At 51.3% G+C, this 25,498-nt stretch overlaps 2 protein-coding genes across 3 annotated transcripts in view; one reads left to right on the top strand and one right to left on the bottom strand.

Annotated features, from left to right (window-relative positions):
• The window catches only part of LOC101331550 (uncharacterized), a 32,025-nt gene extending 17,532 nt beyond the window's left edge, over window positions 1-14,493 (top strand). The window contains exons 2-10 of one of the 2 annotated variants that reach the window (XM_033865914.2): window positions 4,976-5,057; window positions 7,129-7,167; window positions 8,070-8,113; window positions 8,601-8,677; window positions 12,915-12,980; window positions 13,132-13,170; window positions 13,451-13,639; window positions 13,951-13,993; window positions 14,339-14,493. In XM_033865914.2, coding sequence (XP_033721805.1) covers window positions 5,032-5,057; window positions 7,129-7,167; window positions 8,070-8,113; window positions 8,601-8,677; window positions 12,915-12,980; window positions 13,132-13,170; window positions 13,451-13,639; window positions 13,951-13,993; window positions 14,339-14,460 — 645 coding nt within the window. In that variant the 5' untranslated portion in view covers window positions 4,976-5,031 and the 3' untranslated portion in view covers window positions 14,461-14,493. The remainder of the gene's footprint in view (window positions 1-4,975; window positions 5,058-7,128; window positions 7,168-8,069; window positions 8,114-8,600; window positions 8,678-12,914; window positions 12,981-13,131; window positions 13,171-13,450; window positions 13,640-13,950; window positions 13,994-14,338) is intronic. The other variant, XM_033865916.2, reaches the window with a different exon arrangement.
• On the bottom strand, window positions 2,411-23,710 carry CYP2D6 (cytochrome P450 family 2 subfamily D member 6). Its single transcript, XM_033865917.2, is given in 12 exon segments — window positions 2,411-16,150; window positions 16,153-16,170; window positions 16,270-16,411; window positions 16,878-17,105; window positions 17,257-17,380; window positions 17,382-17,407; window positions 17,561-17,734; window positions 18,144-18,283; window positions 18,286-18,303; window positions 18,392-18,544; window positions 19,203-19,374; window positions 20,104-23,710. Coding segments are annotated over 12 exon segments (1,539 nt in total). The 5' UTR covers window positions 20,290-23,710; the 3' UTR covers window positions 2,411-15,992.
• Window positions 23,711-25,498: the final 1,788 nt, after the last annotated feature.

Raw genomic sequence — 25,498 nt, 5'->3', positions numbered from 1 at the left:
ACCATTGAGGACGATGTTGGCTGTGGGTTTGTCATATATGGCCTTTATTATGTTGAGGAAAGTTCCCTCTATGCCTACTTTCTGCAGGGTTTTTATCATAAATTGGTGTAGAATTTTGTCAAAAGCTTTCTCTGCATCTATTGAGATGATCATATGGTTTTTCTCCTTCAATTTGTTAATATGGTGTATCACGTTGATTGATTTGCGTATATTGAAGAATCCTTGCATTCCTGGAATAAACCCCACTTGATCATGGTGTATGATCCGTTTAATGTGCTGTTGGATTCTGTTTGCTAGTATTTTGTTGAGGATCTTTGCATCTGTGTTCATCAGTGATATTGGCCTGTAGTTTTCTTTCTTTGTGACATCCTTGTCTGGTTTTGGTATCAGGGTGATGGTGGCCTCGTAGAATGAGTTGGGGAGTGTTCCTCCCTCTGCTATATTTTGGAAGAGTCTGAGAAGGATAGGTGATAGCTCTTCTCTAAATGTTTGATAGAATTCGCCTGTGAAGCCATCTGGTCCTGGGCTTTTGCTTGTTGGAAGATTTTTAATCACAGTTTCAATTTCAGTGCTTGTGATTGGTCTGTTCATATTTTCTATTTCTTTCTGATTCAGTCTTGGCAGGTTGTGCCTTTCTAAGAATTTGTCCATTTCTTCCAGGTTGTCCATTTTATTGGCATAGAGTTGCTTGTAGTAATCTCTCATGATCTTTTGTATTTCTGCAGTGTCAGTTGTTACTTCTTCCTTTTTCATTTCTAATTCTATCGATTTGAGTCTTCTCCCTTTTTTTCTTGATGAGTCTGGCTAATGGTTTATCAATTTTGTTTATCCTTTCAAAGAACCAGCTTTTAGTTTTATTGATCTTTGCTATCGTTTCCTTCATTTCTTTTTCATTTATTTCTGATCTGATTTTTATGATTTCTTTCCTCCTGCTAACTTTGGGGGTTTTTTTGTTCTTCTTTCTCTAATTGCTTTAGGTGCAAGGTTAGGTTGTTTATTCGAGATGTTTCCTGTTTCTTAAGGTAAGATTGTATTGCTACAAACTTCCCTCTTAGAACTGCTTTTGCTGCATCCCATAGATTTTGAGTCGTCGTGTCTCCATTGTCATTTGTTTCTAGGTATTTTTTGATTTCCTCTTTGATTTCTTCAGTGATCACTTCGTTATTAAGTAGTGTATTGTTTAGCCTCCATGTGTTTGTATTTTTTACAGATCTTCTCCTGTAATTGATATCGAGTCTCATAGCGTTGTGGTCGGAAAAGATACTTGATACAATTTCAATTTTCTTAAATTTACCAAGGCTTGATTTGTGACCCAAGATATGATCTATCCTGGAGAATGTTCCATGAGCACTTGAGAAAAATGTGTATTCTGTTGTTTTTGGATGGAATGTCCTATAAATATCAATTAACTCCATCTCGTTTAATGTATCATTTAAAGCTTGTGTTTCCTTATTTATTTTCATTTTGGATGATCTGTCCATTGGTGAAAGTGGGGTGTTAAAGTCCCCTACTATGAATGTGTTACTGTCGATTTCCCCTTTTATGGTTGTCAGTATTTGCCTTATGTATTGAGGTGCACCTATGTTGGGTGCATAAATATTTACAATTGTTATATCTTCCTCTTGGATCGATCCCTTGATCATTATGTAGTGTCCTTCTTTGTCTCTTCTAATAGTCTTTGTTTTAAAGTCTATTTTGTCTGATATGAGAATTGCTACTCCAGCTTTGTTTTGGTTTCCATTTGCATGAAATACCTTTTTCCATCCCCTTACTTTCAGTCTGTATGTGTCTCTAGGTCTGAAGTGGGTCTCTTGTAGACAGCAAATATATGGGTCTTGTTTTTGTATCCATTCAGCCAATCTGTGTCTTTTGGTGGGAGCATTTAGTCCATTTACATTTAAGGTAATTATCGATATGTGTGTTCCCATTCCCATTTTCTTAATTGTTTTGGGTTCGTTATTGTAGGTCTTTTCCTTCTTTTGTGTTTCTTGCCTAGAGAAGTTCCTTTAGCAGTTGTTGTAGAGCTGGTTTGGTGGTGCTGAACTCTCTCAGCTTTTGCTTGTCTGTAAAGGTTTTAATTTCTCCATCAAATCTGAATGAGATCCTTGCTGGGTAGAGTAATCTTGGTTGCAGGTTTTTCTCCTTCAACACTTTCACTGTCACTCCCTTCTGGCTTGCAGAGTTTCTGCTGAAAGATCAGCTGTTAACCTTATGGGGATTCCCTTGTGTGTTATTTGTTGTTTTTCCCTTGCTGCTTTTAATATGTTTTCTTTGTATTTAATTTTTGACAGTTTGATTAATATGTGTCTTGGCGTATTTCTCCTTGGATTTATCCTGTATGGGACTCTCTGTGCTTCCTGGACTTGATTAACTATTTCCTTTCCCATATTAGGGAAGTTTTCAACTATAATCTCTTCAAATATTTTCTCAGCCCCTTTCTTTTTCTCTTCTTCTTCTGGAACCCCTATAATTCGAATGTTGGTGCGTTTAATGTTGTCCCAGAGGTCTCTGAGACTGTCCTCAGTTCTTTTCATTCTTTTTTCTTTATTCTGCTCTGCAGTAGTTATTTCCACTATTTTATCTTCCAGGTCACTTATCCGTTCTTCTGCCTCAGTTATTCTGCTATTGATTCCATCTAGAGTACTTTTAATTTCATTTATTGTGTTGTTCATCGTTGCTTGTTTCATCTTTAGTTCTTCTAGGTCCTTGTTAACTGATTCTTGCATTTTGTCCATTCTATTGTCCATTCTATCTCCAAGATTTCGGATCAACCTTACTATCATTATTCTGAATTCTTTTTCAGGTAGACTGCCTATTTCCTCTTCATTTGTTAGGTCTGGTGGGTTTTTATCTTGCTCCTTCATCTGCTGTGTGTTTTTCTGTCTTTTCATTTTGCTTATCTTACTGTGTTTGGGGTCTCCTTTTTTGCAGGCTGAAGGTTCGTAGTTCCTGTTGTTTTTTGTGTCTGTCCCCAGTGGCTAAGGTTGGTTCAGTGGGTTGTGTAGGCTTCCTGGTGGAGGGTACTAGTGCCTGTGTTCTGGTGGATGAGGCTGGATCTTGTCTTTCTGGTGGGCAGGTCCACGTCTGGTGGTGTGTTTTGGGGTGTCTGTAGACTTATGATTTTGGGCAGCCTCTCTGCTAATGGGTGGGGTTGTGTTCCTGTCTTGCTAGTTGTTTGGCATAGGATGTCCAGCACTGTAGCTTGCTGGTCGTTGAGTGAAGCTGGGTGCTGGCGTTGAGATGGAGATCTCTCGGAGATTTTTGCTGTTTGATATTATGTGCAGCTGGGAGGCCTCTTGTGGACCAGCGTCCTGAAGTTGGCTCTCCCACCTCAGAGGCACAGTACTGACTCCTGGCTGCAGCACCAAGAGCCTTTCATCCACAGGGCTCCTTAATTTGGGATGATTCGTTGTCTATTCAGGTATTCCACAGATGCAGGGTATATCAAGTTGATTGTGGAGCTTTAATCCGCTGCTTCTGAGGCTGCTGGGAGAGATTTCCCTTTCTCTTCTTTGTTCTCACAGTTCCTAGGGGCTCAGCTTTGGATTTGGCCCCGCCTGTGCATGTAGGTCGCCGGAGGGCGTCTGTTCTTTGCTCAGACAGGACGGGGTTAAAGGAGCCGCTGATTCGGAGGCTCTGGCTCACTCAGGCCGCGGGGTAGGGAGGGTCACGGAGTGTGGGGCGGGCCTGCGGCGGCAGAGGCCGGCGTGACGTTGCAACCTGAGGCGCGCGGTGCGTTCTCCCGGGGGAGTTGTCCCTGGATCCCGGGACCCTGGCAGTGGCGGGCTGCACAGGCTCCCCGGAAGGGCGTGTGGCTAGTGACCTGTGTTCGCACACAGGCCTCCTGGTGGCGGCAGCAGCGGCCTTAGCGTCTCATGTCTGTCTCTGGGCTCCGCACTTTTAGCCGCGGCTCGCGCCCGTCCCTGGAGCTCTCTCAAGCAGCGTTCTTAATCCCCTCTCCTCGTGCACCAGGAAACAAAGAGGGACGTAAAAGTCTCTTGCCTCTTCGGCAGGTCCAGACTTTTCCCCGGAAGCTCTCTCCCGGCTAGCCGCGGTGCACTAACGCCCTGCAGGCTGTGTTCACGCCGCCAACCTCAGTCCTCTCCCGGCGCTCCGACAAAAGCCGGAGCCTCAGCTCCCAGTCCCGCCCGCCCCGGCGGGCAAGCAGACAAGCCTCTCGGCTGGTGAGTGCCGGTCGGCCCGATCCTCTGCGCTGGAATCTGTCCGCTTTGCCCTCTGCACCCCTGTTGCTGTGCTCTCCTCCGCGGTTCCCAAGCTCCCCCACTCCGCCTCCCGAAGTCTCCACCCGCGAAGGGGCTTCCTAGTGTGTGGACACTTTTCCTCCTTCACAACTCTCTCCCGCTGGTGCAGGACCCGTCCCTATCCTTTTGTCTCTGTTTAGTTTTTTCTTTTGCCCTAACCAGGTACGTGGGGGGTTCCTTGCCTTTTGGGAGGTCTGAGGTCTTCTGCCAGCGTTCAGTAGGTGCTCCGTAGGAGTTGTTCCACGCGTAGATGTATTTCTGGTGTATCTGTGGGGAGGAAGGTGATCTCCGCGTCTTACTCAAATCTTTTAAATTATAGAGGCTTGTTTCATGGTTGAGAATGTGATCTTTCTTGGTAAATATTTCATGTGTATGTGAAACTAAGGCATTCTTCAGTTTTAACCACCATAGTTTTGTAATTATTATTTAGTTACATTTATAGTAATTTGGGGAGGGTATAAAAGCTATTGTCTTGAATCAGAAGATGTCTATTTGACTTCTTCAGGCACCCTGAGGGCAGTCTGTGTGTCCTGTTTACATTTCTATCCCCTGAGCATTATTCCTGGACCAGAATGAAAGCTCAGCAGACACTGGTTGAATAAATGGATTACACTTAGAAATGGTCATTTTAAATGGTTATTTTAAAAACAAGATTATTGTGTTATGTGACAAGACTGAGTCTTATACACCTTTGTGTCTTTGTGTCTCTACAGGGCTTTGCATACAGCTTGGCACATTGCAGGAGCTCAGGCAGCATTGATGGCATTGAATGGAACAAAAGAGATACCTACAAAGGTGCTTTCTCTGACTGGTTGGGATTTAAAGCCACCCTGAGGCAATGACAAGCTACTCTGGCCAAGGTTGGAGAGGTTGTCCTGTCATAAAGCCCCCTAAGACATGATGTCACACACAGACAGTGCTCTCCTGTGAAAGGGAGGGGCTGTGCACTGGACTGCCAGACTTAGCTGAGCTCCGGTGCCTTTCTCAGTCTCAGTCCTGGAGCCTGAGGGGAGGTGAATAGGTTGCCTGTACACTGATATGGTCAAAGGATACTCTGCAAATCACTAACGTCATCAGGGTTGGTAGATTTGGTAAGCAGTTTCAAAAGGTTGCGCTCAGTAAACCACCCAAGCAGGTGAAAATTGTCTTTACGACTCCTAGCCTGCCTGTCCTGCATCCCTTTCTACTTGACGTTCCCCCTTTCCCCCTCTTCTTCTCTCACTCAGGACTCATTTTCTCTCCTCCAAACCTTCCCTCAGAAAAAGCCTGATAACTTTGCTCACACCAAGTTATAAATAACTAAAAAGCTTACTGTAGAGTATACTGCTAGCAGTATTCTCAGAGAAGGAAATTCAGTATGAAGGGAGGTGCTGTAGTTCCCTGCAGAGAGATGAAGTGAGCTGAGGCCCGAAAAAGGCCCACTGGATTTGGTGACTAGGAGCATATTGGTGACTTTGGTGAGAGAGGCTTCAGAGGTTGATGGGGACAGAAACAGATTGCAGTGGGCTGTGGAGTGAGGGAGAGGTGAAGAGGGGTGAAGATACGTACTGCAGTCAGCTCTCTCAAGGAGACTGGTGTGAAGGGTAGGGGACAATAAGGACTGTATCTGGAGAAGGGATATGGGTTCAAGGGAGAAGGCCTTTCTTTTTTTAGTGGAAGAGATGAGTGATATGTTTAAATACTGATGGGAAGGAGCCAGAAAAGGAAAGGATGAATATACAAGTGAGAGAGGGGACCTCCAAACACCCAGGTTATGAGAAGACCAGGTGAATGGAGTACGAGAGGGGGCTAGCCCCAGAGAGGGGGGCGCAGCCTCCTCCCCTGAAGAGGAAATGACCTGTGAGAAGCAGAGGATGGATGAGTTTGGTGGCAGAAAGTCTAGGGAACACCCATCTGGTAGCGCGTGTGTTCCCTGGTGAAGGTGAGGAAGGCAGAGGAGGGGCTGGAGGTTTAAAGAGAGGTTCCGAAATAGTCCCTGTGGGGCTTCCCTGGTGGTGCAGTGGTTGAGAGTCCACCTGCCGATGCAGGCGACACGGGTTCGTGCCCCAGTCTGGGAAGATCCCACATGCCGCGGAGCGGCTAGGCCCGTGAGCCATGGCCGCTGAGCCTGCGCGTCTGGAGCCTGTGCTCCGCAACGGGAGAGGCCACAACAGTGAGAGGCCCACGTACATCTAAAAAAATAAAATAAAATAAAAAAACGAAATAGTCCCTGTGGAGAATGGGGAACTCACTTGGGAAACAGAGGCTCACCAGGCCACACTGAGGTCCACCTCACCCTGGAGACATTGACTGTACCACAGTGTCAGTTTATATGCAATTTGACACTGAAGGTGGGATTCTAGACAGGGAATTTCTGAGGCAGCTAGGGAATCTCCCCCAGAACTCCCAAGATTATTCCCAAAATGCTGTATAACACAGAAAATACTTTAAACTGTTCGTAGTTTTTAATCCTTTTTATTTACTATTATAATTAGCCACCTACACCTGGGGTCATTTTACACAAAATGTTTAACAGAGCTATACCTTTTTCCTTAATCCTCTCCCAACCCCGCTTTTCCCATCCTGATTCCCTGGGACCTACCTTTCCAGCTCTGAGGACGTTGAAACCAGCTTTTGTTTGGGGCTCTGAGGTCTTGGGAGAAATTCCTGAGCATTTTCCAAGCTCCTAGTGCTAGCCCACTCCATCCTGAGTTTAGCCTCCAGCTGTGACCAGCAGGCTCTCCCCTGGATGAACCCTGCTTGTGGAGGTCCTGCCATTCCCCCAACTGCCTCTAGCCCATTGCAATCCCTGCAAGCCACAGAGTAAAGGAACACCAGGACCCTGGGTCTATGTGATGCATTGACTGTTGCCATCTTTTCTTCTTAGACTGAAAATGGTGTTTGGTCTGTGCTGCCAGAGAGAGAGGTAAAGTTTAGGTGGGCCCTGTTACCATGCCCCAAAAGACCAGGAAAGGGGACCCCTCACTTGGTGCCACAAGGATGGGAAAATAGGGTTCTATATTCCCTTTTCCCTGACTGTTATAGTGTCTCTGGGACTCAGGGTCAGGGTGGAGGGTGTTATAGTGTCTCTGGGACTCAGGGTCAGAGTGGAGGACCTGGTACTGACAGGTGGGACATGCCTGTGTGTGTGTAGGCAGGGAGCCATCATCCTGGCAGTGCCGAGATGCTCTGTTTGAGGGAGTTCCCTGGTTGCCTAGTGGTTAGGATTTGGCGCTTTCACTGTGGAGGCCCAGGTCGAGGAACCATCCTGCATGCAGTGCAGCACAGCCAAAAAAAAAAATAAAAAAAAAATAAAAAAAAAGATGCTCTGTTTGTCCCAAGGGAGGGGTCCTAGAAGAGGAGGATGGACAATGAGATATTATTTCTAATCCAGGTTGTGGGATCTGTCAGTCCAGAGTAGGGAGGGCTTTGGAGGGCTTTGGGGGGAAGAGCTAATCCAGCACTTGAATGAATAACTATGAGTGTCCAGCCAAGGCTAAGTCCCTGCCTTCTGGCTGGAGAGGCAAGATGGACCTGTGTAAACAAGTAAAGAAGGAAAGGAGAAGGGAGTGGGTCAGGGGATCCTTGTGGGTTCCAGGCACCAAGTCTGGCTTTCTCAGCAGTAGGCAGAGGCACAGAGCATGCCGGCCAGTCAGCAGGGAGCCCAGGCTGAGCCCTGTTACTGCTGATGGATTCATTCATCCACAAGTATTGATTGGACGAGTGCTGGTGGAATAGGTCCTGGGGCTTGGACTGGGGAGGAAAACCAGCACCCACCGGTGAGGGCACGAGGCCCCAGCCTCACACTCAGCTCTGCTTTCCTTCCAGGCTATACAAGTTGCTGTATGTAGTACACATCTTCATTCTTGCAGGTAAGGGTCTGGGTGCTGGGGTAATTTGGGGATGATGGCAGGACCCCAGTCTCCAGCTACTCACTGGGATTCCCAGAGGCCCCCTCTTGAGACTGCCATGTACCTGGCTCCCCAGGGCTGGTCACACTGCTCAGAGCCAAGGCTGGTCTTCTTTCCCCCTTTCTTCCCTCTGCACCTTCATGGTGAGTCTGGGATTTGAACCCATATCTCACTCTAAAATCCATGCATACCCCACAAAACCGGCAAACAAACCAAAAAACGCATACAACCAAATAATGTCCTACAGCAGTGATCTTCAAATTTTTGCTTGCATACCTTTTGAAAAACTATCCCTTCACACATTGTAAGTTAATATCTAATATCTTTCATCACACATTAAAATAGTTGAAAAGGATATAATTTCTGGCATATTGTAAATACTGACATATAAAAATAATTACATCACTCTTTTAAACGTTTTAACTAGTCTTTCTTCATCTACCTGCAGGAGTGGTGTACTACTATTTTCAGGGGTGTGTGGGGAAAACAGCTCCTGACCATGAGATTGCTGGGGAATCATCACAGGTAGGGACCTCTGTCAGAGTTTAGAGGGACTGTCTCACTGTAGCAAAAACAGAGGTCATACTCCTTGATCTCAAATGGTCAACCAACTGTGTGTGTGTGTGTGTGTGTGTGTGTGTGTGTGTGTGTGTGTGTGAGAGAGAGAGAGAATGTGAGGGCTCTGGAGAAATTCCCTGTGTTCCTGGCAAAGTGTCAAACAGAGGCCCCACCTGCCATGGGCTGGCTGTAAGCTCACCTCAGAGTTCTGTAGCAGTGACCTAGACAAACCTAAAGGAACAGGTGACCCCTAATGCATGTGAGTAGCCCTGGAATATGGTTCGACACTCATATGTGAATCGGGTGGTGGTGAGCAGGACACCTGCCTGGGGTTACATACCCTCTTTAATATCCCAGGTCCAGGAACCTATGGCAGAAGCCCCTCCTCCCAGCCCTCTGTCAGGAAAACACAAATGGACACTGGATGCCCACTGAGGGCCACGTGCTGGATTAGGTGTTGCCCATCTATTGAAACCTCGCAGCAACCCAGTAGCTCCCACTTTATAGAGGAGGAAACGTAGGCTCCCAGAAGAACAGTGACTAGACCCAGGCTGCCCCAGGTGACAGGACAGAGCCACATACCTGGTCTCTGGAGGCTTCCTGCTCTCCATCTAGTGCTATTGGGAAGAGAGGATTTTCGTGGGAATAAGCTTATCTGTGACCCAGCAACACGGAGAAGTGTGTGCTACATATTTAGGGAGGGACTATTCAGAGGTTGGAGAGCCCCTAATAAGGCCCATGTTGGCAGGTGCCTTAGAGACAGAGTCCTATGTTGCTTCCTTTTTTCTTTTTATTAATTAACCAAATTTTCATTTTAAAAAGTTTTATTGTCATCAAAGATATGCATATACATAGTTCGAGGAGTCAAAGTTTTAAGACTTGAAACAAAAAACTAGCTGTCTTTTGTCCCTTCACCCATCCTCTTCACCCATGATTCCCACAACCCAGGGTGGGAGTCTTTCCAGCTTCCAATTTTCTAGCTGAAGCCTTTGATTTTGCCTCCATGGTTCTAAATAGAAAGCTTATCCTGCTTTGTCTTAATTTTTCAGATTTAAACATTATCAAATGAATTCCTACAACGAAAGATGAGGATTTAGCTCTTGTAACAGCTGCACACTTACTGCCACCTCCAACATACATCTCACCTTTCTCTAGTCTTCCAGTATAGTTATATCCTAGTTTTTTGCATTGTAAATGTTTTATTCTGAGTAATGACATCTTCAGTTGTTAAAAAATTTTAAGTATCAGTTTTGCTTTTTTGCTGACTTTTATGTTATTTTGGCTTTTTTTAAATAATTAATTATTATTATTTATTTATTTATTTTTGGTTGTATTGGGTCTTCGTTGCTGCGCGCTGGCTTTGTCTAGTTGCGGCGAGCGGGGGCTACTCTTCGTGCAGTGCGCGGGCGTCTCATTGCGGTGGCTTCTCTTGTTGCCAAGCATGGGCTCTAGGCGCGTGGGCTTCAGTAGTTGTGGCACGCGGTCTAGTTGCTCCGCGGCATGTGGGATCTTCCCGGACCAGGGCTCGAACCCGTGTCCCCTGCATTGGCAGGTGGATTCTTAACCACCGGGCCACCAGGGAAGTCCTCATTTTGGCTTTTAAGTCCCTCTCCCACACAGTGGGCTCTTTTCACTCATTTTAAAAAAATTAAGGTATTATTTATACAGAGTGAAATCCATCTCTTTTAGTGTGCAGTTCTGTGAGTTTTGACAAATGTATGCAATTGTATAATTGCCACCACAACCAGGATACAGAACAGTTTCATCATTTCAAAAAATTCCCCCATACTCATTTATAGTCAACCTTTTCCCCACTCCTAGCCCCTGGCATCCAGTGAGCAGTTTCTGGTCCCATAGTTTTGCCTTTGCAAGATGGTCATATAAGTGGAAACATCCAGGGACTTCCCTGGTGGTCCAGTGGTTAAGAATCCGCCTTCCAATGCAGGGGACGCGGGTTCGATCCTGGTCGGGGAACTAAGATTCCACATGCCATGGGGCAAGTACTGAGCCTGTGCGCTGCGACAAAGACCCAGCGCAGCCAAAAGTAAAATAAATAAATAAATAAATAAACAACAACAAAAAAACATCCAGTATGTAGTCTTTTATTTATTTATTTGGCTGTACAGCAGGATTGTGGGATCTTAGTTCCCTGACCAGGGATTGAACCTGGGCCCCCTGCAGTGGAAGCACAGGGTCCTAACCACTGGACCTCCAGGGAATTCCCCAGTATGTAGTCTTTTGAGCCTGGTTTCTTTCACTTAGCACAAGGCATTTGAGGTCCACCCAGTTGTGTGTAGCAGTGTTTGTTCCTTCTTATTGCTGAGTAGCTGTCCATTGCATGGATGTACCATGGTTTGTCCATTCACCAAGTAAGAAACATGTGGATTGTTTCTAGTTTTTTGGCAGTTACAGATAAAACCACTATAAATGTTCATGTACAAGTTTTGTGTGAACATAGGTTTTCCTTTTACTTAGGTAAATACCTAGCAGTGGGATTGTGGGGTCATGCGGCAAGCGTATATTTAGTTTTGTAGGAAACTGTAAAACCTTTCCAAAATGGCTGGCACCCATTTTGCATTCTCACTGGCAATGAATGAGAGGGTCCATTTGTTCCATATCATTTCCAACATTTACCTTTTTTTAGTCATTCTAATAGGCTTGTATTGTAATTTTATTTAGATCAATATTGAGGATTTACATTGTGTTTATTTTTTTATTAATTAATTAATTTTTGGCTGCATTGGGTCTTTGTTGCTGCGCACGGGCTTTCTCTAGTTGCGGCGAGCAGGCGCTACTCTTTGTTGCAGTGCGGGGGCTTCTCACTGCAGTGGCTTCTCTAGAGCAGAGCACGGGCTCTAGGCGCACGGGCTTCAGTAGTTGTGGCTCACGAGCTCTAGAGCGCAGGCTCAGTAGTTGTGGCGCACGGGCCTAGCTGCTCTGCGGCATGTGGGATCTTCCCGGACCAGGGCTCGAACCCGTGTCCCCCCTGCATTGGCAGGCGGATTCTTAACCACTGCGCCACCAGGGAAGCCTGAGGGTTTACATTTTAAAACTATGTAAATAGTATTCCTGAGTCACGTAGTGTACTGTAACTACTCTTTGTGTATAATTTTGTTTTTTCCTCTTTTTTAAAAATTTGTTTTCTCTGTACCTATAATTAATTCATCCAAAATCTCTACCAAAAATATTAATCTCCTTGCAATACACTTAGATAAATAAGGTGTTTTATCTGTATGATCGTTTCCCTGGAGACATATCTCATGGAGCCCTCCATCCTCCTCTTTCCATCTGGACGGGACGTCCTTGAGGCCTGCTGCTCAGCTGTCCTGGGACCTCCCTTCACCGTCATTGTGGGGAGTGCTTCACTTCTTTCACGTGTGGGAGCTGATGTTACTCTTTATTTGGGGGGAGCACAGCCTCCAGTTGCTTCCTGAGGGGTAGTCTTGAGATACTACATATCTGTAAAGGTCTTAATTCATATTTAACTAAGTTTGGCTAGGTATAGAATTCTAGACTAGAAATAATTTTCTGACAGATTTTGAAGCTCCTCATTTTCTTCTGGCTTCAAAGGGTTGGTGTTGAAAAGTCTGATGAAAGTTGAATTCCTAAAACAGACTTTTTTCTTCATATCTCTGGAAGTTTTTAGGTTCTCTTCATCCTCAGTGTTTTGAAATTTATTGATGGCATAATCTGGGGTGAGTCTCCTTCATCCATTGTCCTGGACACTTGGCGATTCCTTCTCTTCTGGAAACTCATGTCGCTCATCTTTGGGAAATTGTCTTGGTAAAAAATGAACATATTTATTTGATATCTCTCCCTGCCACCCCAGTTTGTTGTCTCTTTTCCCTCTTTCAGAAAGATCTATGATTTAGCTGTTGGACCTCCCGCTCTCTTCTCTCTATTCTTTACCTTCTAAAATTTGATTGGATTTTTAATTTTTAATTCCTATTATAATATCATATTTGTTTTTGAAGAATTAGAGATTGTTGTTTGAACATTTCTATTTTAGCGCCCATACTTGTTTTGTAAATGCAAAGTTTATCTTTCTCAAGCCATCAATTATTGTTTGTGTGAAGTTTTCCTTAAATCCTTGGTAGTCTTTAGGTGTCTTCGCAGCAGGCGTTGACAGTGGACTAGTACATAGCTGAGCCCTTAATATGTCACCTCAGCCTTCCTTCTCTCTCTCTTTCTCCTTGTCATGCAGCCCTTAGGGGAGACCTTAAGGCCAGTGTGGGGACTGATGGATAAATGCTACCCTGTGACCGCTCAGGTGGGTCAGGGCTGGGGACCCCTCTCCCCCTGGGGTAGGATGGCTGTTCTGGGCACCCTCGGTAGGCGCACACCATAAGAGGATGGGCCAGGCAGGGAAGGACTCCCAGACACTCACAGCTGAATGTCACTTCCCCTGTTTCCCTCTGCAGAGACGCAGAGTCAAGAGTGGGGAGAAGCAAGACTCTGAGGTAAGTGAGGCCTGCCCTGGAAGGGCCCGGGGCTGGGGCTGTCTCCTGTCAGAGCTCCCTGAGGCTCAGGGATGCCCCAGCTCATGGCCAGGGGTCCCAGGGAGAGTAGCAGGGCCCCTCTAGGAAACCTACAACCCTCCCACAGCGTGAGCTGAGAAGGGAGGGGCTTCCCTGGAAAAACAAAGAACTACACACACTCCAGGTGTGGAGAACAGGGAGAGGGGTTGGGGGATCAGGGGGCCTTTCTGCCCATATTCTGCCCTCTTGTCCCTCCCTGCAGGCCATGACCCCGAAGGCAACAGGAGGACCGAATGATGCTGCCCCCAAGGAGGAGGCTGATATCTTGTCTTCGGACGAGGGGGAGATGAGGTCCCCAGGAGAGGAAGCAGGCAGCCCCATTCCTTCCTCCATTCCTGCTGGGAAGGAGGTACCTGAGGAGGAGGAAGCGGCAGGGACCCCAGGCTGGGAGGTAAGGAAGCCTCGACTGGAACATCCCAGCATAGGTCCTACTGAGGAGCCCCAGGGCTCTGCAGGGTGGAGTGGAGAGGCCCTGGGGAAGGAGGGCAATGGGGGGCGGGGGCACCCCCAAGATGACTGAGCCAAACTGCCATCTCAGTCGAGCAACAGCTCTGTGAGGAGCTGAGAGGAGTAGACATGGCCTGAGCAGAGGAGATCTGAATCCTGGCCTCCCCTGACTCCTTGTGAAGTGAGGCCTGTTTCCCCATCTGTACAGTGCAGAGCCTGTCTCATCCCACCACTGTCCCCTTTCTTCCTTCCCAGGAAAATAAAAAGGTCCAAAAGGAGATTGCTGCATATACTTCTGGTAAGACAACTGGCCCCACCTGCTGTAGCAGGGCTGCTCTCCTCTCTAAGCTCGGTGACCCTGCAGAGGCCACAGACAGCCGAGCTCCTCCCTGACCCTCCTGCCCCAGGGAGGGGAGGGAAGAAACCCAGGTAGCCGGATGCCCTGTCTTTCCTGATGAGCACCCCCTGCCTCCTGCTTCCTTCTTGGGTTGGCAGGACTTGAGGCCACTGTGCTTGGGGTGGAGGAATGCCTAGCCTTATATCAACGTTGACCTGCTTCCCTGGCACCAGAGGGTACCCTGGCCCTGGGGAAAGGTTCCTCCCAGCAAGGAACCCACAGGGCATGTCTGTTTGTGCTTTTTAGAGGCTTCTGAGGTGGACCTAATGGAGGAGAGGCCTGGGGGCTGGGTCCCCCAGCTCCTGAGGAAGCTCTGGCTGGGCTGGTCCCCAGCCTCTGACATCCCCAAGACTCAGAGCCACGAATGACAAAACATCCAATAAATCCAGAGTTGCCGCTTCTGCAGGCCTGGCTGCCTCCTTTCAGGGGCCTCAAGTTTCCACAAACTCAGTGTGTTTTCATCCACGCTCCCTGTTCCAATAAGCTGCAGGAACACCACCTCCTGCCACTAAGCCCACGACAGGGGATAAGCTGGAGACTGAACGGGGCCCTGGCTGGTCTTCTGACTCAGTGCCAAGGGAGAGGCCAAGTTCCCTGAATGCTAAGAGCTGTGGAGCTCACTGTCATGAAGGCAAAAGTGGCCTGGCTGGGGGTGGTGCTTCTGCCTTGAGTGTCTGTGGTCCCCAAGCTGTTAACCTAAATGCACCAGGAAGTCTGCTTATGACTCAGGTAAGCAGACAGTCATTAGAAGCCCTTGGGTGGTGCCTGTGCGTGCTTAGAGGCCAGAACAAACTGTCGGGGTGGTGGGCACAGGTAGACGGTGGCAGTCCCCGCCCTCAGCTAGGGCTCCAGGCTAATGAGGTCCCAGCTCCAGAGTCAGAGCAGGAAGACAGGCCCCAGCAGCCATCTGGTGCAAACTTCTCATTGGCTGAAGGGGAATAGAAGCCTGAGGCCACACAGTGTCGCAGCAGAGCGAGGACTAGAGCCAGGGTGTCCTCCTCCCAGCTCCCCACATGGCCTCCTTCTGCTCTGGCCACCCCATTGTCACATGGGTCCAAGGTTGACCCCTTCCCTAGGGCATGCCTGCGGCCCACAGGGGCTCATTCCCGGCCCCTGCCAAGCCTCCTGAGTGCCCGGCCTGACCTGGCCACTCAGAGAACAGAGCCCGGGTTGGAGCCTAGATGAGTGTCCTCCCACTCGAGCGTGGCCGTGAGTGGCAACTACTATTGGGCAGGGGCTGGGAAATGAGCATCCCTAAGGGGCAGGGAAAGGGGGCCCATCCTATCTTGGGGTGACTGAGAGTCCCAGGGAGGTGGCACACTCCTGGGCTGCCATCAGGCTTCCCAGGGAGAGCTCTGGCATCTGAAGACTGAGCTGTGGGTGCTAACCCGGCCTATTGCTTCCCAGCCATCCCTGAGTTCGCCAGCTTTGGGGGCAGCAGACTTGATGGTGCTGGCTGAGCTGCTGGCCTGTGGTGCAAACTGAGGGTGGCTGGGCCTGAAATGTGGGCATCCAGGTTGAGTGGGGCCCTCCTCATCCCCACTGGGGCCTGAAATCTCTCACCAGCCTATTCTAGTTCCTTCCAGCAGAAACCAGGACCTATTTATAGACTTTGTCACTAACCCAAGTAACCAGTATTGGGTCTCCAAGGGTGACTAGGGGGTAAGGTGTCACCTTCTGAACCTCGGTATACCCATCTCTCAAATGGGGTCAAATGCCAGGTAAGGATGGATCAGGCAGGGGTAGGGGCTGGATCTGGGGAGGCTGCTGAGGCCCCATGAGCGCCAAGGGGCTGGTCAGGGGCCCTGGGTGGGACTCAAGCCAGGTTGGAGCCACCAGACTGGTTTATTGTACATCAGGGCTACTTTTGAGGAGTGGGCTGGGGGCTTGGTGCCCACCTCTAGCAGGGCAGAGCACAGAGCTGGTAGGGGGATGGGGTCACCAGGAAGGCAAAGACACCGTGGCCACTGGGGCGGGGCTGCCCAGTGGGCACTGAGAAGCTCAAGTGCTGCAGGAGGCTGGTGAAGAAGAGGAAGCGCTCCATGCGGGCGAGGGGCTCCCAAGGCACGAGCGGCGGCCTGTGGGCGGGCATGGGGGCTCTCTGAGCCTGGGGGCCTGGGCTCCTCCCCTTCAAGACTCCCTCAGGACAGGTAAGCAACCGGGCACCCCACAGGTACCTGCTGAGAAGGGTATGAAGGCCTCCTGCTTGACGAAGCAGCCCTGGGCATCCAGGAAGTGCTCCGGGTGGAAGTGGGAGGGCTTCTTCCAGATGGTCTCGTCCTTCAGCACTGATGACAGGTTGGTGATGAGTGTCGTCCCCTGGCAGGAAATATCTGTCATGGGTGGGTCTGGACTGGGGGATGCCTGGACCCCTGCGGCCAAACACACGTGGGCACACACCCTCTGCCTGGCACACACCTGGACTCTTCAAGTAACCCTCAGCCCAAGAAGCTTCTCGGCACCCTCCCTGTCCCCATGGCAGGGTAAGTGACTTGCCTCCCATGGGTGCCCTTACTGCCACCTGTCCCTTGGTGAACGGGCTCCTCCAACACTCTGTGACACGCTTTAGTTTGTCTTCCCTACCCGACTACGGGCTCTGAATGGACAGGGCCAGCCCTGCCTCTGCTCTCATCCTCACTCCCACCCAGCCTGGGACATTCAGTGCCTGTGGAAATGAGGATTGGGTGGCTTGGATTGCAGTCCTGACCCCACCTGGCAATGCCCACATTGGGGCTACCAGGTGGCAGATGGTGCCGAGCTGGGGTGAGGAGAGCCGCAGGCCTACCTTTGGGATGAGGAAGCCCTGAACTTCGATGTCATGGGATGTCATGTGGGGCAGGCCCAGTGCGATGATGTCCCCAAAGCGCTGCACCTCATGGACCACGGCCATGGTGAAGGGCATGAGGGCCTGATCCCCCATCTCTGGTTGCCTCACCTGCCCTATCACCTCATCGACTTCCTGTTGGACATGTCCTGGAAAAACAAGCATCCTCATAGTGGTCAGACCCAAGGGCTGGGCCCTGACCTCCTCCTGACTCCTGTGTAGGGCTGTGCCCACTCGGAGGGGGAGGTCACTGTGACCTCTGCACAGAGCTGTTACTGGTGGCCAAACCCACCAAGCTCAGGGGCCTCAGGCTGTCCCTTTCCTCCCTCCCCCATCCCACCTGGCCCCTTGGGCTAGGCTCTCGCTGCATATCTGGGTGCAGGATCATGAGGAGGAGGGCCCAGGCCAGCGTGGCTGAGGTGGTGATCACCCCGGCAGAGAAGAGGTCAGACACCACCAGGTGTGAAGCTGCTCTCGGGGTTCCCCTTGGCCTGGGCCACGCAGGGAAGGTAAGCGCAGGGACAGAGGGAGGAAGCCTCCAAATGGCCTTCCACTCTGCTCCTGTCAGCCCAGGTGTCTGGTCATGGGGTGATACACAGGCCTGCGCTTGCCTCACGGGGCCTTCAACCCTCAACCCACCTCACCTCCACCTCATCCAAGAAGGCGTCAGTCAGGTCTCGGGGTGGCTGGGCCCAGTCCCGGGTCACCCTATGCTCGATGACCAGCTCATCAATCAGGACCATGAAGGCTCTCTGCCCCGGGAAGACCTTGGCAGCCAGCCCTGGGATACGCGGGAGCACGGGGATTGCTTCCAGCACCTGTGGGGGTCACAGCTTTGGGGCCCTGGGACCTTGTGGTGCTCAGGCTTTCATCTGGACCAGTCAGGTCCTAGCCTCCTCCAGGATGTCCCCACCATTGACCTTGTTCCTCCCTAAGTGCAGGCCTCGCCCCTCTCTCCTGGCCCTGGGCGCAGAAAGATAAACCTAAAGTCTGCATCTCATGGGTGCCGGTGCCTTCCAATGAAGGAACCCTTCCTCCCCTAAGCCCGCTGACCCTCACCCCGCCTCTCCCATCTGTGTTGTCTGTCATTTCCCCACTTCCAGGCCTTTTCCCTTGCAGTTTCCTCTCCCGGGATGCCCTTTCCTCCTCTGACCCTCTACGCAAATCCTCCTCCGGGGAGGCCCTTTGCAGGACGGAGGCCTCCTCTATGAAGCGCCCTTCCCTCACCTGGCGCACGAAGCCAACCTCCTCCTTCAGTCCATCCTCCAATATGTCCAACAGCTTGAGGATGCGAAGGTCGCTGTACTCAAAGCAGCTCCCGAAGGTCAAGGAGGCGATCACGTTGCTCACCGCTTTATTCAGGAGGCGTTGGGGCTAAAGGGGCGTCCTGGGAGGGAACGGTGCATGTCAGGGCGTCGCCTCCATCTCCTCTTCCCCAGCCTCTTCAAACCTGTTCCCTGTCCCTCAGCACCCACCGGCCTGATCGGCGAAGGCGGCACAGAGGCACGAGGGCTCCTCGGTCACCCACTGCTCCAACGACTTCTTGCCCAGGCCGAAGTTGCGCAGGGTGGACGAGGAGAAGCGCCGCTCCTCGCGCCAGGCTTTTCCTTAGAGCGCCAGGATCACTCCTGGGGGCGGAGCGGGCACGTGGGCGTGGCTCGGGTGTGTCCCGGCCCCACCTTCTGCTAGCCCACAGCGCTGGCGGGCTCGCCGAGCCTCCTCGCCTCGGCCCGCCCCTCCCGGTGCTCTGCTCACACAGCCCCGCCCCCTTTGGGGCAGGCCTCGCCCCTCCGCTCCGCCCACACCAACCTCACCCTCCCCTCCCAAACAAATCCCGCCCACTTTGACACCCCCTTCCACCTGGGGACCGGTCCCACTCTCTGCCCGCCCGCATTGCTCGCCTACTCTCCCCTGCTAGGGTCAGGTCTTGGCTCCAATTTTTACTTTGCCCACCGGGACCCCCTTTCCTCTTCGGGGAAGGTCCTGGCCCGGCCCTACCCTGCCCGCTCTGACTTTGTCCTCATTCCTGCCCACCCTGACCTCCCCTTCGTGCCCGCGATGGCCCTGGGCCGCCCTCTCTCCGTAAGGCCCCGCCCCCTGCCTCGCCCGCATTCTTCCTCCCCCACCCTTGGCACAGACTCCTTTCTCCTCTTGCTGCCCCTTCAAATTCGCTGGCTCTTCCCTGCACCGAATGTCCGCGACCCTGCCTCCCCTTGGCCCTGCCGGTATCGGGTCACTGCTGGCCCAGTCCCCGCCGGGACGCGGTCTGCCCCCTCCTCCGCTTGCCTTCCGAGCGCGGCCCGTAACCCAGGTGCTCGTAAACTGTCGCAGGTGGGCGGTCGGAGTTGTCCTGGCTGCGGTACACCAGCGCCTCTCGCACAGGCGCCAGCCCGTTGAGCACGACGACGGGAGTCCAGACCTGCTGCAGGCTGAACACGTCCCCGAAGCGGCGCCGCAGCTGCAGGCCGAAGGTCGAGGGCGTTTGTCAAGCCCAGGCCCCGCCAGGCTGCGGGCCCAGCCTCATGGCGTGAGCCCTGCGGGAACCCTAGGCCCCTACCAGGAGCGAGGGGGTGCAAAGATTTTATCCAGTCTTGTGAGCCTGGGGGTTAATTACATCCACCACAGTCGAGGACCTCAAGTTGGATCAGACCACCCAGCTATGACTGTGCAGAGGTCACCAAAGTTGTCAATAGACCAAGTTAGCATCCCATTTTACAGGTGAAGAAACAGATTCATAGAGGTAAGCGTGAGGTCCAAGGTCTTGGACCTCATGGTGGCAAAAGATTTGAACCAGATCACTGTACCTCTCTCAACCTCGACTACCTGATTTAAATAGGGCTCAAGACCAGACTCCTCTCCCCCATTCTCGAGACCTTTCCTCCTGATTTAATCATAAGGGACTCAGGCTCACGTAATGTAAGAGCTGGCCAGCTGAATCCCCAGCCTGTTGCCAAGTCGTACTCCCCCACCCCCTGGCCTTTGCCCTCTTGGACCTTGGGCTGTTGGGAAAATCCAACTGTTCTCGGGCCCTGAACAAATGCCCTCCCTTAGGAAGCCTCTCAAATCTGCCTCCTCCTCTTGGCCCAGTTCCTTTTCCAGCCTGTGACTTCACCCACCACCCGCTGTCTGCTGCTAGGTGGGGTCCCTAAGACCTCCGCTGCCCACTTCCCACCCCCATCCTCCTTACCTGGCTAAAGCTGAGAAGTGGGTCCTGGAAGTTCACCTGCAGCAGGTTACCCAGCCCAGGCAGTGGCATGGGACCTGGTGGGTAGCGTGCGGCCCAACGTGAGTGCTGGTGCATCTGGTCCACCAAGAGCAGGAAGACGGCCACAGCCACGGCCAGGGTCACCAGTGTATCCCCAGTCAGCAGCATGGCTGCCTCAGTGTGCACTGGGCTCCTCAACACATCAGACACCTAGGACTAGCCCAGGCAGGGCACTCTCAACTGCACCTCCAGGGCTCAACCAGTCTGGGTCTTCTTTATGACAGGAGCTGAGACTGGCCTTTGCCCTCTGCCCTGAGCCAACCTGCCAGGGAGAGTGTGCTGCCAGAGGGTGCAGGGAGGGGTCGGGGAAAGTCAGGTGCACAGATGGCCACTGTCCCTCCTGCCCTCTCCACGTGCTTACAGAGGGTAGGGGGAGGACACAAGAAGTCCTCCCCTTCCCCTAGCCTGACTCCCCAGCTCTGTAAAGATTCCGAGGAAGAATCAGGGGTCTTCAGACTTGATCCTGCCACCCACCTGTCACTTTAGTCTCACACTCTCTAATGTGCTCACAGCCTCATCCCCAGAACATGTCCTTGTCCTCCCATGTATCACCTGCCTCCTCCTGAGTGGCCTTCACCTCCCAAGTTTGTTACTGGCCCTTGCCCAGCGCTGGAGGGAGGTCCTAATGACCAGAGGAACCACTGTAGGGGGATAAAGTTCTTGGTGTCCCCTCACTTCACACTAGTATACTCAACACACACACAGAGTCACACACTCAAAAACCACACTTACACACATTCACATACTGCCTACTCACATGCATATTTACACACCCACAAAGCCAGACACATTAACACGTATGTACCACTTACATGCTTGCACAGAGACCCAGCACCAAGTCCTCGGAGTTCTCAGTGGTTGCCTGGACCCAACCCACCTCCTCCCACCTCGAGGCTGCTCGCAGTGATGCTGGGGACCTTCCCCTGGCTGGCCGCTGGCTCAGCTTCCTTGGTTTCTGCCCGTTTCCGCCTGGTTGTGGCCATGACAAGTTTGAATCTGGGGATGGGGAGGCAGCAGGATTGTCTTCAGAGCTCCCTAGTCACATGACCAGCTGGTCTGATGGCCCAGAGACCCTTTCCTAAGTTTGTTACAAACTGGTCCTTGGACCTTCTAGCTCTTGTGGCCACCCAGGTGATGAATCAATCTTCTTTGTGTCTGTGCCCATTTCCTAACTTGGAGACATGTGAGGTGGGCACTTTACCTTGTTGACTGGACTGCCAGTAGGCTCAGGGTACTAGAGTGGCTTAGCATAGGCTGTGACTGTCCTCAGAGGAGTGGGCCTGCTTCCTCCTCCTTGATTTGTCCTTGAACATCAGCTGTTCAAACTCTAGAAGACAAGGGCATGGATACCAGATGGGGATGTAATTTCTTTACACCCTCACAGGCCTGCTGAGGAGCACAAAGAATGGATTCTCAGGCCTCTCCCTTTGCCGGCCTCCTCCCTCTCCATGGGTCCAGTCCACCCTGGCTCCAGCCCCACACCTTCCAATCCTGACTCTCTGGTCCCTTCAGTGGCTCCAGTCCTCGACGAAATGTGCAAACCTTGGTACCACCCTGCACCAGTGTGTGCCACCTCCAGGCTGGAATTGTGGCATTTCCTGGGTAGGGGTCAAGCCCCCTCACCCATCCCAGGGGTATATGAGGCAACCTCTCTTTCTGAAAACAGCTGTCCCCACTCCCATACCCCGACACCCCCATTCCCTCCCTCCCATCTCACTCCCCAGCGGGGGGAGGACCAGGTTCTTCTCAGGGTGCAGGACAACACAGAGTGCTGTGGCCTTCAGGTATTGGCTTTCAACATTTGCAATCCCTGCTTGGTCTGTGAAAGCTGCTCCTCCCCTTCCAAATTCCCGCATCTCCACCCTCCTGCCAGGCCCAGGGCCAGAGGGTCTAGCTGGCTGGGGCCCGACTGGGCCTTCCTCAGTTTATCTGGCCTTTCCTGCATCTTGCCTTGACCAAGGCTTGGGTTCTGTCCCACCCTGTCTGGATGCACCCTGTGCTGGGCGCTGGGCTGGGCACGGCACTGGCAGCATGGCGGGAAGGCGATGGTGGGCCCCTGCTTCAAGGTGCTCATGACCAAGAGGAGTGGGAGCCAGAGAGCTAACCATCAGGCCAGCAGTGCAGGGATTGCGTTGAGGGTTGTGGGGACATTGCCCCAGGCTGGAGCACACTTTCCGGGAAAACTTCCCAGAGGACTTCGGCTGGCTTGGCTCTGCAAGCCAAGGTGACCTGGCAGTGGGACTAAAGCACCAATGCAAAACAGCAGGACGGGGGCAATTTGAGGCTGGGGCTTTGCAAGGTCCGGCAGAGGACTGGATTGTGGGAAACCGGGGTTCCTGGGCCTCAAAGAGGCAGGGAGACCAGTTTTGAGGCCACTCAAAAGACTGAGAGGGTAAGACCCATGGGCACCCTGGGGTCTTCTCAGATCCAGCCTGTGGTCTTTCATCGGGGCTCAGCCAGAGAATCAGGTGGTGTTAGTCGGGCTGGCAGGATGGTCTATCACAGGTTTGTCACAGTGGCCCTCGATAAATTGCATCTCCCTTTTGTTTTGGATGTGTCACGCCCTCCCCAAACAGTCACTCTAATGGACATACGAAGGGCAGTGACAGACATGCCTGTAATTCAGGCAGTGCCCTCCCGTTACTGGGCGCCTATTGTCCAGGACAGGCCTTGAGGAAAACCTGTGATCGTGAGGCCAACGGCCTTTTTCAATCATTGTGCACACTCACATGCCGGGCACTGCTGTTCACTCCCCATCCTCCCCACACCCTGTAAGGTAGGTGGCTTTATGGTCCCCAAGGCACTGGAGTCTCAGGGATCACGGGGTCAAAGTCACAGAGCACCATTATGGTCTATCTCAAAACTCATGCTCTGAGCCACTGCTCTACCGTGGACTTCTATGAGGGCCAGCATTTAAGTTACTGAAATTTGTTATTTTAGAAACATACTCAGCCTGCCCTTGCTGGTTTCTGCTCTGGTGAAGCTGCTGGTGCTAGAGGGATGAGCCCCCCCCCATTCTCTCCCGTCCCCCAATCTCCGTGTCACACGTGTTCGCCCGCGCAGGGAAGGCCCAACTGGACACTGCGACCTGAGACTGAGTCCTGGGTGACGTCCGCAAGATGACGGACCAGAAATCGCCAGGCCCTGGGGCCCCCAAGCACGGAGACCCAGCCGTGGGACTCCAACGCGATGCGGAGCAAGCCCCTTGGAGAGAGCTCTAGAAAGCAAGTAGGGAGCTGCAGCGCCCAGAGAGGGCGCTGTAAAGTTGGTGGCAGTTGGCTCGCTATACCCACCCCCCCCCCCCCCCACGGGCAAGGCCAAGCCCGCGGAAGAAACCCCTCAATTCCCGCTCCTCCCGGGGGACAGAAGTGGGAGCTGGCATCTGACTCGCGGTACTGCCCTCCCGGGCCCCGCTGGGATGCAGGTGGAGGGCCGGCCCGGCAGCCGCCGGCGGGGAGGGGGGGGGCGTGGTCGGGGAGCGCCACGGGCGAGCGAGCGAGCCAGCGGTCTTGGGCGGGGGGGGGGGGGGGGCGGGTAATGGCCGGCCTTTCCCGTAGTTTTCCGGGAACAGGGCTTCAGCTGGACAAGATGAAAAAGTTCCGGAGCTCGGCTGCGCAACAATATGAATATGCCTCACACTACCGAACAGTACACTTACCGGTTAAGATGGTAGTTTTGCTGTGTTTTTAAACCACGGCGTAAAAATTACTTTAAAATAATACATCACCACTGCACACCGATTAGAGTGGTCAATATCCAGAACACTGAGAACACCGAATGCTGACCAGGATGTGGAGCAGCAGGAAGTCTCATTCACTGCAGGGGAGAGAATGTAAGATGGCACGGCCGTTCCTTACAAAAACACCTGTACCTGTACACTGACGTTTACAGCAGTTTTATTCATAATTGCCAAAACTTGGAGAAACCAAGATGTCTTTCAGTAGGTGAATGGATAAACTGTGGTATGTCCAGGCAACAGAATATTCTTCAGCACTAAAAAAGAAATGAGCTGTCAAGCCATGTAAAGAGGAGCCTTGCATGGAGGAGGAACCTTCAAGGCCTATTAACCAAACGAAAGAAACCAATCTGAAAAGGCTACATACTGTGTAACTCCAACTATATGACATTCTGGAAAAGGCAAAAACTATGGAGGCAGTAAACAATCAGTGGTTGCCAGGGCTCAGGGAGGGAGGGATGAAGAGGGGGAGCACAGAGAATTTTTAGGGCAGTGAAACTACTCTGCATGATACTATAATGGTGGATACATGTCACTAACCGTTTGTCCAAACCCACAGAATGTACACCACCAAGAGTGGACCCTAACGTAAACTATGGGCTCTGGGTGACAATGATGTGGCAATGGAAGTTCTTACCAGTCATAAAGAAAAAGCACCACTTTGGTGGGTAACGCTGATACTGGGGGAGGCTGTGCACCTGTGTGGGGGCAGAGCATATGAGGGAAACCGCCGTACCTTTTGCTTTACACTATGAACCTCAAGCTACTCTAGAAAATAAAGTCTGTTAAAAAATACAGAGAGCTCAAAAGTGGCAGGAGTTGAAATGCACATGAACAGCTGAGGCTTCCTGCAGAACTGGGAAAGCTAGAGTCAGGAGTGGAGCCTGGAACAGGGCCACTCCCCAGTTAACCGTCATTTCAGTAGCCAGTTTGAGGAACCATCAAAAGTGCCTTACTCAGAGTATCATCAGCAAGTCAAAAGAGGACAGAAGAACAAAAGGCAAAATGATGAAGAACCATTTGCTGTCAGGAAAATATTTTCCTTAAGATGCATATCTTCCAAGTTTTGTGGCTTAGTTCTCAACACCTGAAATCTATCAATTTCATTTGAACTGTGTTAATGCCAAGTCAAGACCAGATGGGAAGCCAAGGAGCTCAAAAAGCTGTCATTTCTATGCAGGTTCCGTGGCCGACACAGCACACCCACCCACACAGCTCCATCCTGGCCGAGCAAAATTATAAATGGACCGCACTGCTTGATGTAGCTATTATAACAAAATTAATCTGCCATTTCTGCAGCCTCAAATTGATGAGCACACAAGAACTCATTTATAACTGCTTATTTCTACTTCACAACATTCCTTCCAGTGTTACTGTTCTCTAAAAATAAAGTCCGTTAACATTGTATTATTTTTTAATAACCTTTAAAATTAATGTTGATTGGAAATATGTCCTCATATCAACTTAAGCAATCTGGCCATCCCCATACGTGGCTGAGTTCCACCCTCGAGGGTGAGTGGCAGGAGTCCTCGGTTTGTTTCATGCCAGGCTCTGCTGCAAGGCCTGCAGGAGGCCAGGACG

The sequence above is a fragment of the Tursiops truncatus genome, chromosome 11 (genome assembly GCF_011762595.2).
Source record: "Tursiops truncatus isolate mTurTru1 chromosome 11, mTurTru1.mat.Y, whole genome shotgun sequence".
Classification (NCBI taxonomy): domain Eukaryota; kingdom Metazoa; phylum Chordata; class Mammalia; order Artiodactyla; family Delphinidae; genus Tursiops; species Tursiops truncatus.
The sequence above is the reverse complement of the archived record's forward strand: the minus strand, read 5'-3'. Positions and strand labels throughout refer to the sequence as shown.